The sequence below is a fragment of the Lactuca serriola genome, chromosome 3, assembly GCF_051521515.1.
Source record: "Lactuca serriola cultivar US96UC23 chromosome 3, Lser_US96UC23_V15, whole genome shotgun sequence".
NCBI classification, from domain to species: Eukaryota; Viridiplantae; Streptophyta; class Magnoliopsida; order Asterales; family Asteraceae; genus Lactuca; species Lactuca serriola.
Window position 1 is genome coordinate 179,919,185 of NC_136410.1, and position 18,236 is coordinate 179,937,420.

General features: G+C 38.3%; 2 protein-coding genes and 1 long non-coding RNA gene across 3 annotated transcripts; 1 reads left to right on the forward strand and 2 right to left on the reverse strand.

Moving 5' to 3' along the window:
* The first annotated feature begins 1,500 nt into the window (after window positions 1-1,500).
* LOC145095907 (secreted RxLR effector protein 161-like) lies at window positions 1,501-5,698 on the forward strand. Its single transcript, XM_079033719.1, has 2 exons — window positions 1,501-1,913; window positions 5,626-5,698. The coding sequence occupies exons 1-2, from the start codon at window positions 1,501-1,503 to the stop codon at window positions 5,696-5,698; spliced, it is 486 nt and encodes a 161-aa protein (XP_078889845.1).
* Window positions 5,699-5,993: 295 nt separating this feature from the next.
* Window positions 5,994-7,396, reverse strand: LOC145093416 (uncharacterized). The gene is made up of 2 exons (XR_013702864.1): window positions 6,869-7,396; window positions 5,994-6,622 (listed from the first exon to the last, which is right to left on the reverse strand). It is a non-coding gene; the product is annotated as an uncharacterized LOC145093416 (long non-coding RNA).
* Window positions 7,397-9,310: 1,914 nt separating this feature from the next.
* Window positions 9,311-16,029, reverse strand: LOC145093417 (potassium transporter 8-like). The gene is made up of 8 exons (XM_079031542.1): window positions 15,659-16,029; window positions 15,075-15,561; window positions 14,931-14,984; window positions 12,209-12,469; window positions 12,077-12,129; window positions 11,423-11,546; window positions 11,027-11,284; window positions 9,311-10,619 (listed from the first exon to the last, which is right to left on the reverse strand). The coding sequence occupies exons 1-8, from the start codon at window positions 15,698-15,700 to the stop codon at window positions 9,535-9,537; spliced, it is 2,364 nt and encodes a 787-aa protein (XP_078887668.1). The 5' UTR covers window positions 15,701-16,029; the 3' UTR covers window positions 9,311-9,534.
* Window positions 16,030-18,236: the final 2,207 nt, after the last annotated feature.

Sequence of the window (18,236 nt, forward strand, 5' to 3'; positions counted from 1 at the left end):
GGTAGCCCATGAAATTGGATGTAAGACCATGTGAGGTAGCCCGTGGCAATCCTAGGTAAAGACCATGTGGGGTAGCCCATGGCATTGAATGTAAGACCATGTGGGGGAGCCCATGGCAGTCCTAGGTAAAGACCATGTGGGGTAGCCCATGACACTATTACAGGTTTTATGTATGCATGGTTTATATGATATGTGTGTAGCTTTAATTAGCTAACGTGATATGGGTATGTGTGGTGCGTGGTATGCTCTATGGAACTCACTAAGCATTTCACTTACAGGTTGTTGATTGTTTCAGGTACATCTGAGCCCAGGGGCAAGGACAAAGCGTGATGGCGCGGCGTGCACTCTATCGCTCTCTTTCACTGTTAGGATTTGGGACACTCTGATGATTTGAACAAGTTAATTGAATCGATGATTTGAAAGCAATTATGTTGGAATTTTATGGTTTAAGCAATTATGTTTTATTAATTAAAAAGTGAAAATTTTCTTTAAAATTTGGGTCGTTACATAATAGCACGAGTGTATCTCCCCGTACCTCTGGGGGCATCGTAGTTTCATCATCAGAAGAAGCTCCAAGTGTCGACAGGTCAACCTATGATGATACACCGGTCCGAGGATTTCAATCGCTGGTCGACATTTACGACGAAACGAAAGCCCTGGACGATTCAGAAGTTTTAATGTATACTGGAGAAGAACCCACTACATATGAAGAAGCCTTCGGTGAAGAGGAGTGGATAAAAGCAATGAAACAGGAGTTGGAATCTGTTAAAAAGAATGATACTTGGAAGTTAACTCATGTTCCTAAAGGTAAAAAGGCAATAGGTCTGAAGTGGGTCTTTAAGTTGAAGAAAGATGCTGAAGGAAACGTGACAAAATACAAGGCTAGAATAGTGGCCAAGGGATATGTACAACAAAAGGGTGTCTCTTTTGATGAAGCCTTTGCGTCGGTAGCATGTTTGGAAAAAATACGGGCATTGTTGGCTTTAGCAGCAAGTGAAGGATGGAAAGTTCACCATTTGGACGTAAAATCAGCATTTTTAAATGGGATTTTGCAGGAAGAAGTATATGTCACACAACCAACTGGTTTTGTCATTACAGGAAAATAGATCATGGTGTACAGGTTGAACAAGGCACTCTATGGTCTTCATCAGGATCCGAGAGCTTGGAATGATAGACTTGACAAAACATTGAAAGAGATGGAATTCAAGAGATGTCCACAGGAGTATGTTGTGTATAAACTCCATAAGTCAGACAAAGCCTTGATAGTTGGAGTTTACGTGGACGATCTGATTGTAATAGGAACAAGTGAAGAGCTGGTGAATGAGTTTAAAAAACGAATGTTGAAAAACTTTGATATGAGTGACTTAGGAATTTTATCCTACTACTTAGGGATAGAAGTTCACCTAGGCAAAGATGGCATCACAATAAGTCAAGAAGGGTAGGCTAATAGGATTCTACAAATAGCTGGAATGGGAGAGTGTAACCCAACTCAAATACCCAATGGAACCACGTCTGCGTTTAACACAGGATGAAGATGGAGTGCCAGTTAATGCTATTGAGTACCAGCGACTTATTGGCAGCCTTCGTTGCCTCATTCACTCGAGACTAGATCTTAGCTACTTAGTTGGAGTAGTAAGCAGGTACATGGAATCTCCAAATGAAAGTCATCTAAAGGCAGTCAAACATATCTTAAGGTACATAAAGGGAACAACCAACTTTGGTTTAGTGTACAAGAAAGGTGGAGATAGAAAGATTATTGGATTCAGTGATAGCTGCTATGGAATGGATATTGATGGTAGAAAGGGTACAACAGGAATGATTTTCTACTTATCAGGTGATGGAACATGTACCTCCGGCGGCGCTTCTGGTCTTCTGCTGCGGTGGAGATCTGCAAGCCACCATCAGAGAGACGCGTTAGAGCCGCCCCAGGGACTGTGCCCCGGGAGCGGGCTCTGACGGTCAAGTTAGATCAACTAGAAGATCTGAGACGGTCCTCCATAGCTGGAGAGAACCATCTTGGTGCTGGTGGTGGCTGACGGCGGTAGGTGGCGGCTGAGCCACCCAGCCGGAGTGTAGTGGCGGCCGAGCCATGGGGAAGTCTAGTGGCAGCTGAGCCACTTGTGGGAGAGTCTAGGGGGAAGGTCCTCCTCCATGGAGGAGGTACTATTAATTATATAGGGGAAAATTAGGTCAGGCCTTGGGCCAGCCTAATTCAGGCCCAACTAGCAAGGAGTTGGGCAAGGCCGCCCAGAGGCGCCGGGCGGGGCTGGCGGGCGCGCCCCAGGCACGGCTGGCGGGAGCGTGTCAGGCCAAGCCGGCACACTAGAGCAGTCTAGGCCACGCTAGTGGACCATACCTCATCAAGTCCCCCCAGTATGGTGTTATTGGTACGCGGCCAATGACATCGGACTGGAACTAGTCATATAAACCAACAGGAGAATCCCCAGCGAGGCTGGCAAGGGAGTCCCCAGCAAGGGTGGCAGGAGAACGCCAGGCTAGGTTGGCACGCTAGAGTAGTCTGGGCCATGCTAATGGACCATACCTCATCAAGTCCCCCGAGTATGGTGTTATTGGTATGCGACCAATGACATCGGACTGGACTTAGTCATATAAATTGTGCGTCGTCAAGTCCCCTTAGTCTGATGCGATTGGGTTGCTGATAATCGGATCAGACTAGTTAAAGCACCAAAGCATTTAAATAATAAAGAGAAATGACCGAACCTTGCCCACGAACGCCGTGGGGTTATGCGATGAGCCAAACGCTGCTTGAGTTGACTTGATACTCCTTCATTGAGAGGAGTGCGAGCCGGTCGGTGAGATGCAACGTAAATGTTGCTGCGATCATGCGGGCCGAGGCTGCTAAAGAGTGTTACGCGACACTGATATCAGTGGAATGTCGGACTGGGGTAACTAAGAAGCGTAAGCTTGCCATTCAGTCCCTGAGACTGTTATCCGACGTGATTGTTGTGGTAGCCATGTGAGATGGGATGCCACCAGTAACCATCTACATAGTCTGCATTGCGGCGTACCAACCCCCTATTCCCCCCCCCCCTTCTTAGGGGAGGCAAGGAATAGATTCCGAGAGCTGGGCGACTAGGTTGCTAGCGAGGGTTACGTAGTAAGACTATTGTCGATAGCCAGACAATAGAATTATGCAGTGAGACTGTTGCCGAGAGCCAGGCAGTAGAGATGTTCCGGGGTATGCGACGAGGCTACATGTAGGGTTACACAACGAGACCATTTCTGAAAGCCAGGAAACAGAGATGATGTGGCGTACGCAACAAGGCTACAGGTGGGGTTACACAGCGGGACTGTTTCTGAGAGCCAGGAAACAGAGATGTTGTGGGGTACGCAACGAGGCTACAGGTAGGGTTACACAACGGGACTGTTTCCGAGAGCCAGGAAACAGAGATGTTGTAGGGTACATGACGAGGCTATAGGTAGGGTTACACAGCGGGACTATTTCCGAGAGCCAGGAAACAGAGATGCTGTAAGGTAGTTGGTAGCAGGGCCGCTGTCAGGATGACCTTCTTGCTGGAGAGTAACCTCACCATAGCAGGTTGTAATGTGGATAACACTTCATTGATCATCCAAGCACAAGAGAACCATGATGACTGTGAGAGGGGAAGCACCAAGATCATGGTGTGGAAGAAGCTTGTGATGCACGACTTATGAGAATAGCATGGGCTTAGCAGCCAATGATCATGGAGGTGTCGTGCGGGAAAGCCTCGCGTATAACAAATCGGGTTTGGCTGCTAGCGATCGTAGATAGATCACGCGAGAGTGCATCACGTGGAATGGATCGGGCTTGGCTGCCAATGATCGTAGATAAATCACGCGGAAGAGCATCGCGTGAAATGGTCGGAGCATGTTGTTATAATGGAGTCGGGCTGAGAAGCCAGGCGACTCAAGGCGAGAGTACTGAACCTCACTTGCGGAGCTTGCCGCTATAATGGAGTCGGGCTGAGAAGCCAGGCGACTCGAGGCAAGGGTGATGAACCCTGCATACGGAGCTTGCCGCTATAATGGAGTCAGGCTGGGAAGCTAGGCGACTCGAGGTGAGGGTACTGAACCTCGCATGCGGAGCTTGCCGCTATAATGGAGTCGGGCTGAGAAGCCAGGCAACTCGAGGCGAGGGTACTGAGCCTCACATGCGGTGCTTGCCGCTATAATGGAGTCGGGCTGAAAAGCCAGGCGACTCGAGGTGAGGGTACTGAACCTCGCATGCGGAGTATGACACTATAATGGAGTCGGGCTAAGAAGCCAGGCGACTCGAGGCGAGGGTACTGAACCTCGCATGCAGAGCTTGCCGCTAGAATGGAGTCGGGCTGAGAAGCCGGGCGACTACAAGCGAGGGTACTGAACCTCGTATGCGGAGCATGCTACTATAATGGAGTCGGGCTAAGAAGCCAGGCGACTCGAGGTGAGGGTATTGAACCTCGCATGCGGAGCTTGCCGCTAGAATGGAGTCGGGCTGAGAAGCCGGGAGACTCGAGGTGAGGGTACTGAACCTCGTATGCGGAGCTTGCCGCTAGAATGGAGTCGGGTTGAGAAGCCAGGCGACTCGAGGCGAGGGTACTGAACCTCACATGCGGAGCTTGCCACTATCATGGAGTCGGGCTGAGGAGCCATACGACTTGAGGCGAGGGTACTGAACCTCACATGATTGGGTGTAGCACCCCACGATCTATGTGGCTAGCTCGCGTGAACACTCTGGGTTAAAGCGGAATGGCACCTGATGCTCTACTGCATCATTAGTTGTAGTGACGATCGGTGCCTCGCTGTCTTGGCTGACTGTCGACGACTATGCAACGAGGCTAATGAGAGATGGGCAACGAGGCTACCGAGGATTGAACCACGGGGTTGCCCTTTCGATCCGGGATATTAGTGCCACCTCTGGGATGCACTACCACGTACGGTATCGACTCTTCATATACTTTAACTCTACCCCTTTCGGAATAAAAATTGTTTCTACATAGTGTCGTGCCACCCCCCCCCCCTTTTATTATAGGAGGCGAAGAAAAGGGAAATGACCGTCATATAGCTGCTAATAAGAGTCGGGCAGTATAACTGTCGGTCAGACGACATAACTGTTGATGATTGGGTTTTGTCGCTATTGTGCTGGACCACATTGCTACTGAGGGCCAGGCTGTGCCACCGCTAAGATCTAGGCGGCGTGGCTGTTGAGAGCCGAATAGCGAGATTGGCGTGACCGATCAACGTGAATGGCGATAGCTGAGTAGCGATACTGCCTAAAGTTGGTCAACACGACTACTGATAGCTGGGCAGCGCAGTTGTTAAGGATTATTCTGGAATGCATCATGAGTAGTAGTAGTAGTAATGGTACTACTCTTCTCCCTCCCCTTTTTTTTTTTTTGAAAATGTCGCGAGAGTTTAAGTTGCAACGCATTCTGCTGAGCGGGGCTTGCGGCACGCGGGTATAAAATTGTTGATTTTGTCTTGCAAAATTGGACCATTTTATATTGTGGAGGAAGCCCATTAAATACCAATTTAAATGAATCCCAAATGCCACAACCCAAAATCACTATTATTTTTGTCAGAAACCGCAAATAATCTGCCCAAATTCATATTTTCTTATCCCCTCTTTTTTTCTTTTTTGGTCAGCTATGAAATGACAACAACAGCTAACAACAGTTGTATGTTGTATTTGAGTTTCTCTTTGTGCTGTATGTATTGAATATATATATATATATATATATATATATATATATATATATATATATATATATATATTACTATTGACAGCTGCGTCATTTGTATGGTGCACTATGCACCTTTTTCCCTTTTTTTTTTTTTATTATATTCTGAAATGGTGACAAAAGAAGTGTAAATGAAAGCTGTAAAAATTGTATATTGTGTATATATATATTTACTCTTTATATGTATATATATTTTTTTGAAAACCATTAACTGAAATGGTACACTGATGTGAAATGCAACTTTCTCAGTGTTAACTTAGACATATTTGAATGTACAACTTAAACAAACTTGTTCACATAAATGTGCAAGCCATATGGCTGTGTGTACAACTTAAACAACTCAAAGTGGGTTAAGACCCATCAAATTTTCTCCTCCCTTCTTCTCCTCTTTTTTTAGAGGTTTTGTAAAATGTACAAGCCACATAGCTGTGTGTACAAATAGATGTTGCAGGGATTGAAGTTTTACACATAAAATTTAGATAAAAAACGTTTTTCTATAACATATAAACTAAAAATAAGGTAAGAACTTCTTTTCCTCTCAAGTTTACTGAAGAACACCAACATATGAACAAAAGTGGGTCTGATGTGATTTTCTTCTCAATTTGAACAAGAAAAAGGATGGTTTATGAACTGTAAAAACCTCTTTCCTTTTCAATGTTCTCAAGAAATCACCAAAATGCAAATTAATACAAGAGCTGAAGTTGTAATGTGGAGTTATATGCGGAAAACGCCAACTAACAAATGATTTTCTGATCTTATGAGCTGATGAAAGTGGGTTTAAAACTCATAAAACTTCTCTTCTTTCTCAACCTTCTGAAAAACCTCAAGATATAAACAAAAACAAGATCTGATGAGGTTTTCTCCTCATGAACTTTCTTTTCCCCTCTGCTTGCTCAAAAAAGCTATTGAAATATGAAAAAGAAGTAGATCTCATAAATTTTCGTTTTCTTTTTTTTTTAGTCTCCAAAGAAACACCAACTTGAATGAAGGTAAATAACCACAAAGAATTTCTCTTCTTCTCAAGTTATTTGATAAAACACAAAAATAAAAACGAAAATGGGTTAAGAACTCATACGAGTTTCATTCTTTATGACTTGCTGAAGAACCCATCAAAGTATCTGATAAAGTCTTTTAAAACTTGAGCATACCTCATCATCAGGAAATCCAATTACTTGGTCATCTCAGAAGCAACATACGGTGGCTCTATCTTCTTGTGAGGCGGAATTTATGGCAGCAACAGCCACAACATGTCAAGCTTTATGGCTAAGGAGTTTACTAAAAGAGTTGATCGGCTGAAAGAAGAAAGTGTCTGGTTGTATGTAGACAACAAATCTGCCATAACCCTTATGCAGAATCCAGTCTTTCACGGAAAAAGCAAGCATATTAACACAAAATTCCATTTCATACGAGGATGTATTGAAACGAATCAAATTGAGGTGAAGCACATTAGTAGTGAAGAATAGAGAAGATCATTTAACAAAAGCCCTGTCCAGACTCAAGTTTATAGAGATGAGGCATCTCTAGGGAGTTGTGAAGCTTGAAGACAAAGTTCAGAATTAAGGGGGAGCTTGTGGGATAAGTTATTCTGACTTGGTCCTTTGTTGACCTTGTCTAAAGGAATAAGTGGAGTAGCTGCCACCTATTTATGAGGACACGTTTTTCAGTTTTTTAGCTTAGCAATTTGTTTCTTTTGGTTGTTATTTAAAGCCTTGTAAGTTCTTGTTTTTATTATCCGAAATAAGAAGAAGAAAAAACTGGGAATCTTTTCCCTGCAATCTTGTGTTTGCTCTATTTGGGTATATTCTTTTGATCTTAAGAGGGGTCTGAAACCAACATTGACCAAGTTGAAGGAGAATAATGTGGCTTAGTTGTCAATTTCATAGGAACACATGCAACTACAATATTTTTTTAGCTATAAATAGAAGACTTTGTAATCTAGTTTTTGTGTGGAATAACATAGAAAATTCCCCAATAACTTTCTGTTTCTCATTCATATTCATGTGTAAATAAAGCAAGTGGTTATTTTTATTTATTTATTTTTTCATTGTGTGTAAGATCTATAGCACTAGAGAAAGGGCGTGGTTTCCATTAGGACCTCAACCACTAATTCTCAAATTCACAAATTGGCTCTTCAAAACTTCAAAGGTATTTGAAGAATTCTATAAAAAAAAATTACATATCTTAAGGTTCCCCTCCTTTCTTTATGATCTTAAACAATTTTCCTTTTCTTCATATTAGTCACGCAACTATGGCCTTTACACATTTTATTAACTGCCACTCTCCCCCTTTTTTTTAATTAGAGTTCAACTAGTATTTATTAACTTATTCTTATTTCTCAAGTAAAATCTTGCCATTGTTGATTTTCTAACATTATTTATACATGAAGATATTGTCTACCAACAGTGACATAGTCAGGATTTTGTTTTAGGGTGGTCAAATAATTTCTAAAATATAAACGAGTGACAAAATTCTTCGAACGATAACAACATATAACTGTATATGCATTCTAAACTAAATTGTTTATTTAAGTTGCACATGATATTGTCTTACATCATTAAAATAATCTAAAATGAAATCTAATCGACATAGGAAACAATGTTTTTCCTTTTGAATAAGATAAACCATATCAAAACCCTAATTCCTTATATATATATATATATATATATATATATATATATATATATATATATATATATATATATATATATATATATATATATATATATATATATATATATAACCTCAAATTTATGTGGGTTGGCAAGGCTCACTCTTACACTTACATGGCTACACCCCTCTCTATCAAAATAAATTCCAAAGTATATGATATTACATATAATCAACCGTTAAGTCAGAGTATCTTTGAATTTATGTTTAGACCTTTGGATAGTGTTTATGTTAACCCACAAACATTTATTTATCTGATCTAACGTGTTAAAGTCGCAATATTGAACATATGATTCTACGATCTCATCTAGATAAATTGATATTGATCTTACTTAGAGTCGTTTTCGGTAAGATCGTGCTAGCCTCATAGAATCGTATAAAATCTTATGATCGTTATTAATATTACGTTTTAAATTTATAATATTTTTTCTTAGACTATTTATGTAAAGTACTTTTGATTTGTTTATTGATTTACTGAATATGTATTTTTTATGTTTTAAATTTAAACTATTTATTTTATCTGAATGATTAACTGACATATAAAAATACAGTTTTTATGTTTTAAAATGCTTTCGGTAAGATGTTACTATCAGATTCGATATTATAATTATGATTTTGCAAAATAAAAAAGCAAACATATATAAAATCTCAATATTGACAACTCTAATAGGCTAATTGATTTCATTAATAATTACAATATTAGGCATACTCACCAAAATATTAACAAAGTAATGATTCATTTTCTTTTTTAGTAAAATCAATTTTAAACATTATAAACAATTAATTAGTCCAAGTAACTTTCAAAAGTCCAAGTAACTTTCAAATTGTTTCACCCGTTTAAATCATATTTTTTCTTAGCTAAGGTTTTTAATTTAAATTATTTGAGTGCCATTTTTAGTTTATTTTTTTTTTGGTATAATACATTTGATCCACCCCATCTTTTACCTTATGATATATACAACAAAAATCACACTTCATTACATGCACTTATGTATCACGTGTTTTCTCGTATCTTTCACGATGAATAATGTTTAATGCTTATAGCCCATGGGCTTACCAAATAAGCCCAAGTGTTAGACAGAACAATGAACGGCCTTCATCGTCAAATGTATATCTCAAAACCAAATTTACCATAATACCCTCAGAATCAAACTTGATACACCATTCCAACCTCTAACGTAGACGCTTGAGGGAAACTCAAAGCATTACCCGGACCTCGAGAATTTCTTCTTAAAAAATCATACCCAAAATTGATCACAAATCTCTTCATCAAACTCGAACCCCTTTTAGCTTTCACATAACAATGTCCTCGGATAAAAGCTAAACCCGCTTCACGTGCCTCCATAAGTTCCCGCAACTCTTCTCTCACTCCCGTATCCATTTGGGGACTCGCCGGTAAAACAAACCGCACCCTCTTCCTTGGAACCGGTGGTGGTGCCGCTACAACCACCGCTATCTCCGGCGAAAACCCTGTTTCCTCCTCGCACATTCTAATACTCCCTTCAGAGTTCGCTGAAGCCACTCCAACAACTGCCATCTTTCTATCGTTATCAGAATCTTCTGATAACAAATTATCGCTAGTGCCGGTAACTGAGTTGTTACCGGCACTGGTTTGTCCAGACCGTTCGGTCCGGACAAACTCTGCTATACAGCAAATGAGATCGTTTTCAAATCCCACATCGTCCATGTCAACATCACGGTACCCGTATCTCGCTATACACCGATACAGTCGATACTCTTTCGGCCCGATTCTCCCAACTAGAAACCGCTCCTCAGGCCTTACGTGAGGCACGGGGACCGATTTCACACAGAGGAACACCACAACTTGGTGAAAAGCCGGGAGATTTGTTACAAAATGTGAGAAAATTGCAGGGATCCCGGAAACGAGCTCAGTGTGAATGAGCCCGATTCCGCGGACCCGCATGATACCGAGAGTGGGCCCGAGGCTTAAGAGCCAATTGATTGAGACTTTATTTTGTACGTCGAATTCGTATTTTTTTATCGTCCCGTAGTGCCATACGAACATAATGACTAAGAAGATGATCGAGAGGGCCACCGGGACCCACGCACCTTCGCGGAATTTAATTAGGGATGCCGAGAAGTAGAGGATTTCTATCGAACCGAAGAAAAACATAAACGCGAGTGCTAAGAAGATGCTTTTTCTCCAACAAAGAACCATTACGAGTGACATTAGGCACGTGGTTACCAACATAACCGTAATAACCGCCAACCCTGTAAAAAATCAAAAACATTAGACATATGGTACAAATATTTTTAATTTTCATCGGTCTTTTTGATAATAATTGTTAAAAAGTTAAAATCAAAATCATTTCTTATATAACATTTCACATGATTAGTATGACAACAAACTTTAAAAAATACAATAAAATATTATCCTTTTATATAACTTGCAATTACAAACCACAAACAAAATCTTAGTATTCTAAAAAGTCTTTACCAGGGATATAATGTTTGTACTTTATAACTATGACAATTTTTTAAAATTTATTTCCATACTATGAAAGAATACTATAAAATTTGTTTAGTGTCGCGAAAACCAAGGTCCTCTGAGGATATTGAATTGGGCAAAATACACCCTGAAAACAACAAATAAATTAAGCTATTGTGAGAATAGGTACCTGCTGCATTGCTTATATGTTTTGTGTCGCGAAAACCAATTGTGACTGCTAAACATAGCAGCATCAACGTCCAATTGATCTCAGGGATGTAGATTTGACCATGTTTATTAGTAGGCGACGTGTGGATAATCTTTACTCTCGGAAAGCAACCCAATGCCGAACACTGTTTGATGATCGAAAACGTCCCGGTGATTATGGCTTGGCTTCCGACTACTGCAGCAAGTATCGCGATTCCAAGAACTGGCCATCTTATTTTCTCTGGTGTAGTAATAGATACAAAATTAGATCAATTTCGCACAAAATCGGAATACAGATCAATCTTAATTGGTTATTCTTTACAGTAATAAACACAAAATTAGATCGATTTCGCAGAAAATTAGGTCAATTTTGGCCTACCGGGAACAGATACGTAGAATCCGATTCGATAATCGGTTTCGAGGATGTGATGTTTCGAGAGATACGCAGCTTGTCCCATATATGCGAGAATCAAGGAAGGATAAACCACGAAGGTGAAAGCCATCTGCATAAATGGGTCAAAATGTAAAATAAAAAGATACTAGGTAAAAATTATTAAATGGTAAATTATAAGTTGTGAATCTAAAGATTATTTGATAATAATATTTTGTGATAAAAATTGGATTTGGGTTTTTAGTTAAGTTTAATTTTTGGGTTTTTAATATGGGTGGCAAAATGGACACTTGTATGGATGATTGGATACAAAAAGACAAAATAATCATATTTTATGTATTAATTATTAACAAATGTATTTTAAAAAATATTAAAAAAATGTTGACGGGTGCAACCCACCCACGTGTTTTTGAGAAAATATAAAAGGGTGTTGGGTAGTTTGGTTTGATTTTAGGGTTTTGAAAGGAGATAGGGGTAACATGGTAATAATCAAATGACTGTTAACTTAAACGGTAACGGAGGAAAACGTTAAACGATAAGAAACAGTGAACCAAGGATCAGATTGAAACAATCAATATAGTAGAGGGGCCAAAAGTGTAATTTACTAACATATCAAACAACTATTAGTTTGAATGATTTTACCTTGATTGATAACTGTGAAAAATGACCGAGATCAGCATACATAGCCTCCGAGCCTATAAGTCGGAAAAAGTCAACAAAAGTCAATTTAGAAGTCAAGAAAAGTCAACTCACCAAAAACGGTTGATCGAATACCTGTTATACACAACAAAATCCCGCCCAATGACATCCATCCGCCTTTTTTTGTTTTCTTGAGAAACTTGTACATGTAATAAGGCGAAAGTGCTTGGAAAACTTGTGGATTCCAATGAAAAATGTTGTAAACTCCAATTGTGCTAATGCACAAGAGCCATGTTACCACAATTGGTGCAAACAAGAACCCTACACGGTGGGTCCCGTAATGTTGGAGACAAAATAAGAGTACGAGTATGATGCAAGTAATCGGGACTTCTACATCTGTAATTATCATGTGAGATGTAAATCAGATACACAGTGACCAATTAGATAGCTGACTTAAAGAGCCCAGTTTGTTGTTTTGATATCGTTTTTTCCACAAATTTAAAGATTTTACGAAATTAGAACATACCTTCATTAATTTGTTTGGCATAGCATCTTATTTTTAGTTTTTCCGATTATAGTTTTGTACTTTGAAAAATCTACCTAAGCATAGCAATATCATCTACAAGAAATTATAATTGCTATAATCGGATAGAAATAAAAGTAGGATGTTATAACACATAAATAATTGAAAATAAGTTGGTGTTTTTGCATACTATTTATTATAACATCCTACTTTATTTCTTTCTATTACAACATTGTATTTGCACCTTATGTTTTTTCTTCTTATTAACGTATTGGACTTTGAAAACCCTATCCAATTTTAGCATTATACTTCCAACATTTTCTTATTAAAACATTATACTTTGAAAATTCTATCCAACTATATCGATGAATATTGCCTTGTAATCGGACGCCATGGCCATAGTTTATTGTTCTAATTTTTAATACGAATAAATAAAAATAGGATAATATATTAATATACTAAACAAATCAATAAAGTACTTTACTATTTCTTGCACACAACCCTTTAATCAAAACTTGATCCAATCTACAATTTTAGCATTTTAACCATAATTTAACGTTTGAATTTTTAGTTGTCCTATTTACTTTTATTCCGACATAATATTTTTTCTTCAAAAGTGCGTCTCTTTTTCATTTGCTAAAACGAAAACCCACTTCAATCTTACATCAAAAAAACAAAAAAAAAAAAAAAAAAATTAAAAAGAAAAAACACCACCAACAATCCCTGTCAACCTATTACCAAACAAACGCGATAACTTATCAAATGAAAATGAGTTTAAAGTGGGAAATCATATTCATAAGTTAGTGGAAAAATTAAAGTAAGCAAGAAAACGACTCCATAAAAAGCAAATCCATCACGTATTTTTTGCAATAATCTGACCTAACTTACGTTAAAAAACCAATTAATTGTTTTTTTATTATATTTCATGCTACTATGTTACTTTTTAAAGAAACTTTATGGTGAAGATAATTGATCATGTTTAACTTGCATTCTTGACCTAAAACTCAATAATTTTATAAGACAACTATAGTTTATGTAGTTGATGGTGATTGAATTGTAGACAACGATAGAAACTTTATCTCGAAAGGCCCCTCAAAATAATTTATTTTTTTAAAATATAAATTTGGTTACCCTCTCTTTGTCCACCAACATCACGTTTGAAAGAATAATAGTATTTGTATAGATATCAAAGTAGTCAAGAATCTGAATAATTATAGAATAAAACCAAGCATTTATTTCCTAATTATGATCTTGTCAGCATTTGTTCACTATTCTTTTGAAATGGGCACGAAGAATATCAGCCATAAAATGACTTCACAAAGCATTTCAAGATTTTTTTATCGTGTTCAACTTGGCTTCTTGTGTTGTTCTTGTTCATGGGTAAGGGTAGTTTTGGAATTTAAATTGTTATGGGTAGCTTTGGAATAAAAATTTGTTTTGGGTAGTTTTGGAATACAAATTTGTTTTGGGTTTTTAAAGAAACGACAAACTTAATAGCTAAAAGTCTAAAACCCTTAAAGCTATCAACAATTCAAGAACAACAATTCTACCCGAATTGAAACTTGTTTTCCTATTAATAGATTTTCAAGATACCTAAGGGTATTTACGGAAAATGCAAATTATTGCGGACTTTTGAAAACCCATAAATTCAATGGCCAAAACTAGCTAAAACCCTTAAAGCTATCAACAACTCAATACCCGAAATTCTTTACCCTAATGGATTCTCGTTTTTCCTATTTATAAACTAAAAATGATAGATTTTCAAGATAATATAGGGGTATTTTCGGAATCCAAATTGTTTTAGTTTTTCAAAGAACCCATAAACTCGACAGCCAAAAATAGCAAAAACCCTTGACGCTATAAAAAAATTCAAGAACTCGAAGAATTAGAAATTCACAAAATTCACTAAAATCTACTACTTGAATATAAATTTTTATGGAGGGTGTGACGAAAGTTCCTTTAATTTATGAATTTATATTATAATTTTCAAACGTATCAATCAATTATAAAAACTAGACTAAAATGGCTAATGGTGATTTTATTCTTCTATAATCTAATACCAATTTTGGGATCCAAATTGTTTAGGCTTCTTGAATTCCCAATTGATTATAATTCCTATTTTCATGCAAAAAAAAAAAATCTTTTATATAATAATATTCTTTTATCCTCTTTAACACCAAAAATGGAGGGGCACCTTACTGTAGCTCATCATGGCCACAAATTCAATTCCAAAAACCAGTCAAGAACAATTAAATGCTCAAAAGTAAACAAATTCAAGAATTCGCATTCAATTGAACAAATTAGGGTAGAAATTAAATTGAAATGAAAACTTACATTGATGATGTTCTTTCGACATAGAAAGCTCAAGCCCAGAAACAGCAGAGAAAACTGCAAAAAATCACAAACGACAAAAGGGTTTTAATCTTTTTGCAAAACCCAATACAAAAAGGAGAAAATTTGGAATTTCAAAATCGATACCGGAGATCGCCGGCGTGAGAACGCCGTCGCCGATGACCATACAAGTACCAAGCAAAGCCAAAACAAGCAAAGCTTTCTGCAAAATTTTGTGTTTTTCGAGCGTCGATTTCAAACTCAAACCAATATCCCTCGAACCAGAAGTAATTTCGTCTTTTTTATACTCGTAAAGCTCTTCATCTGCAAGCTGACCATTGGGCAAAGTGCTTACACGAGCATGGCGACATAACAATGTGTACAGAGCAAAAGTCCCTCCTTCGCCATTATCGTCAGCTCGAAGAACTATGAAAACGTATTTCAAAAGTGGGATTAGAGTTAATGTCCAGAACACGAAAGACAAAACCCCAAATATTTCTTCATTTGATTCTGAATGTTGAATGTCTTCTGCAAACGCACTTTTGTAAACGTACAAAGGAGAGGTGCTTAAATCGCCATAAACAACCCCTAAACTTTGATAAGCTAAAGTCATCACAGTTCTCCATGATTCTTTCTGCAACACAATGAAAGAAACCAGAATCGAACATTAAGAAAACAAAAAAAAACTTCGAAGTTTTTGGTTTTAATCGATTGTTTTACACTTTTCATACCTTAATTGGATCAGAATTTCGGGGTTTGGCCTCAATATCCATCTCTTAGAACAAAAAAAGACCCATTTTTTACAGGATTAACAACGATGGAGATGAGGAAACAGAATACCGAGTTCAATAATTGAAACGCTAAAGAGAAAAAGTAAGGAAAATGAGAAGTGGTTGTGAAGGAGTTGTGGGTGGTGAGAATTAGGTGTTGGTGAAAGAATGAAAGATAAATAAGAGCGTGCGTGAGTGTCTGGTTCTTTGTGCTGAAAAATCCAAATGGTTAGGGAGGGAGAAGGAGAGACCTCCACTTGTAGGTTGTATCAAGTATAAAGATCCTGAGTGGTAGAAGACACATGTTTTGTGTAATCGGATAGTTGTGGGCGGTGGGGTAATGGGGTTGCCATTTGGCTTCACATATATTCTTTATAAAAAAAAAAAATTTGGTATATTATTCTCAACCAAATACACTTTATAGGTGAAGTGAATCAAAATGTAAAGTATTATAATTTTTTCTTAGAATATTGTCCATACCAAGGAAATACAAAATTGCAAGAATGGTTCTGGAGGTTAGGTGAAAATTGTCATTTTAATTTAAAAAAGTTTGGACTAGCATTTATGATCTAAAGGTTTTCATTTTATTGCAAACTTTGTCTATTTTGTCTTGATTTTTTTATAAAGTGACGCTTTTACCTTTTTTTCGATTTTTTTATTACAAAATGAAAAAAAAACCACACATACACATACACACACACACACACACACACACACTCTCTCTCTCTCTCTCTCTCTCGTTCTTGATATTGATCTCCGACGAAGAAAGGAGGCTGCCAACCACCACCTTCGTAACCCTCGTTGTCTCCCTCGGGTCGTGTAGCACCACCAAACACCCTTCCCTTTACCCTCCCAACTCCGACAAATTGTAACGTCCCGAGTTCAGGAGTGCAAGTTTAGGGTTCAAAGTGTAAATGTGAAAGAGCAGCTCGGCGAGTCCATGGGTGGACTCGGCGAGTAGGGTCGCGGTTCTGGTCGTGTGTTTAGTGGCCAACTCGGCGAGTCGGTGGCTGGACTCGGCGAGTTGGTGCTGAGTAGAGAAAACCCTAATTCGGGGGTTGAGCCCTATATAAAGAACATGATATCCTCTCCCCCAGCCTCTTTACCTTCCCCTTGAGTTCCAGAAGCCCTAGATTCGTGTCCTTGTGAGAGATTGGAGCCTTTGTGGAGGGAATCTTGGGGAGAAATCGAAGAGAAAGAAGGTAGAGCAAGGGGCTTTGCAGAGATTCAGCTTATTCTTCAGTTGGAGCTTTCATTTGAGGTAATAATCTGTTGTTTGAGCTTTTGTGCATCTAGATCTATCATTGTGGGGTTTTTGGAGCATAAATGAGGTCCATCTCAAGTTTGGTGTAAGATCTAAGGTTGCTACCTCAGATCTAGGTTGTTAATAATCCAGAAAGCCATAAAGTCTATGCACAAGAGTTGTGGGTGAAGTCCTTTTGTCCCAAACCCTAGCCTTAGAGTGTAAAATGCTTAGATCTACTTGGATTCACATAAAGTTTGCCACTTTATGTGATGGATGGGTTGTAGAAGGGTAGATCTATGGTTTGGATCATCTGCATGGCCTGTAAAGTTTCTGTATGGATTAAGATCTAGGGATACTGTCACACCCCAAAACCAAGAACGGCGGAAACGTTCTGGGGCGGAGGACGTCATGTAAAGTATCACAACACAGTAAATGTAAATAAGCAAACAACATCATCCATTGCATTAAATATATAATTTTAATACAAGCGTGTTCTGTACAGTTATAGACACCAAAATAATGTAAAACAAAATAATATGAGATGAGTCTTGGATGCGCTCTATCTTTTCAAAAGCTGGCCTCGGTACCTGTCTACTGATGACCTGAGAATACAAGTTATTTTGAAAGCGAGTATCAACATTAAGCTGGTGAGTTCATAAGTATTTTAGTGTCGGGTTTGTTATCAAAACGTTTGAACCTGTCGCAAGTATAAGTTGTAAAATGTATGTAAGTGTTTGTAAAAGTTTGAATCTCTCAGAAAAACCTATATTTTCTATTAAAGTAGCCTTCTACCAAGGCTTAACTGATTTGTATGCTCGTTTGTTGTAAAAGTGTGTAATTTCCCAAGTGTAACTATCATTTAACAAAATATAGTTTGTACATTAATGTTTAAGTGAGGTTATCACTAAAAATATGTAATGGGTAAATCATTGTAGTACTGTAGTTTTGTATTATAGGAACTACTGCTGTACTAACTACCTTAAACCGGATTTTGTATTAAGGCATTATGTGATAAATTGCACCATACTATCGACTAGTAACAACGACATAATGAATGGTCGTAATAACGAAATGACGTTTGGCACCTGTAGACCTGCAGGTCCAGCTGTAGCTAGCAGCAAGGTGTAGGATTGTCAATCCAACATAGATCTATACGCAAACTCACGCTCCCCCTCCAAGAGACTCTGGCCACAACTCGAGTCATGACATTTAAGTCATGCTCCGATTTAAATCACAGTAATTTAAGTATTCTAGTATGTGTAATGTAATGTTTCTCGTTCTAGTATAGTTGTA

Coding starts and splice junctions, on each gene's coding strand:
- LOC145095907 (XM_079033719.1), top strand. CDS start 1,501: ATGGAACCACGTCTGCGTTTAACACAGGATGAAGATGGAGTGCCAGTT. Junction 1,914..5,625: donor AGCCACCATCAGAGAGACGC/GTTAGAGCCGCC, acceptor TTTTTTGGTCAG/CTATGAAATGACAACAACAG.
- LOC145093417 (XM_079031542.1), bottom strand. CDS start 15,700: ATGGATATTGAGGCCAAACCCCGAAATTCTGATCCAATTAAG. Junction 14,985..15,074: donor TCTCACGCCGGCGATCTCCG/GTATCGATTTTG, acceptor GATTTTTTGCAG/TTTTCTCTGCTGTTTCTGGG. Junction 10,620..11,026: donor ACATATAAGCAATGCAGCAG/GTACCTATTCTC, acceptor GATTTTTTACAG/GGTTGGCGGTTATTACGGTT.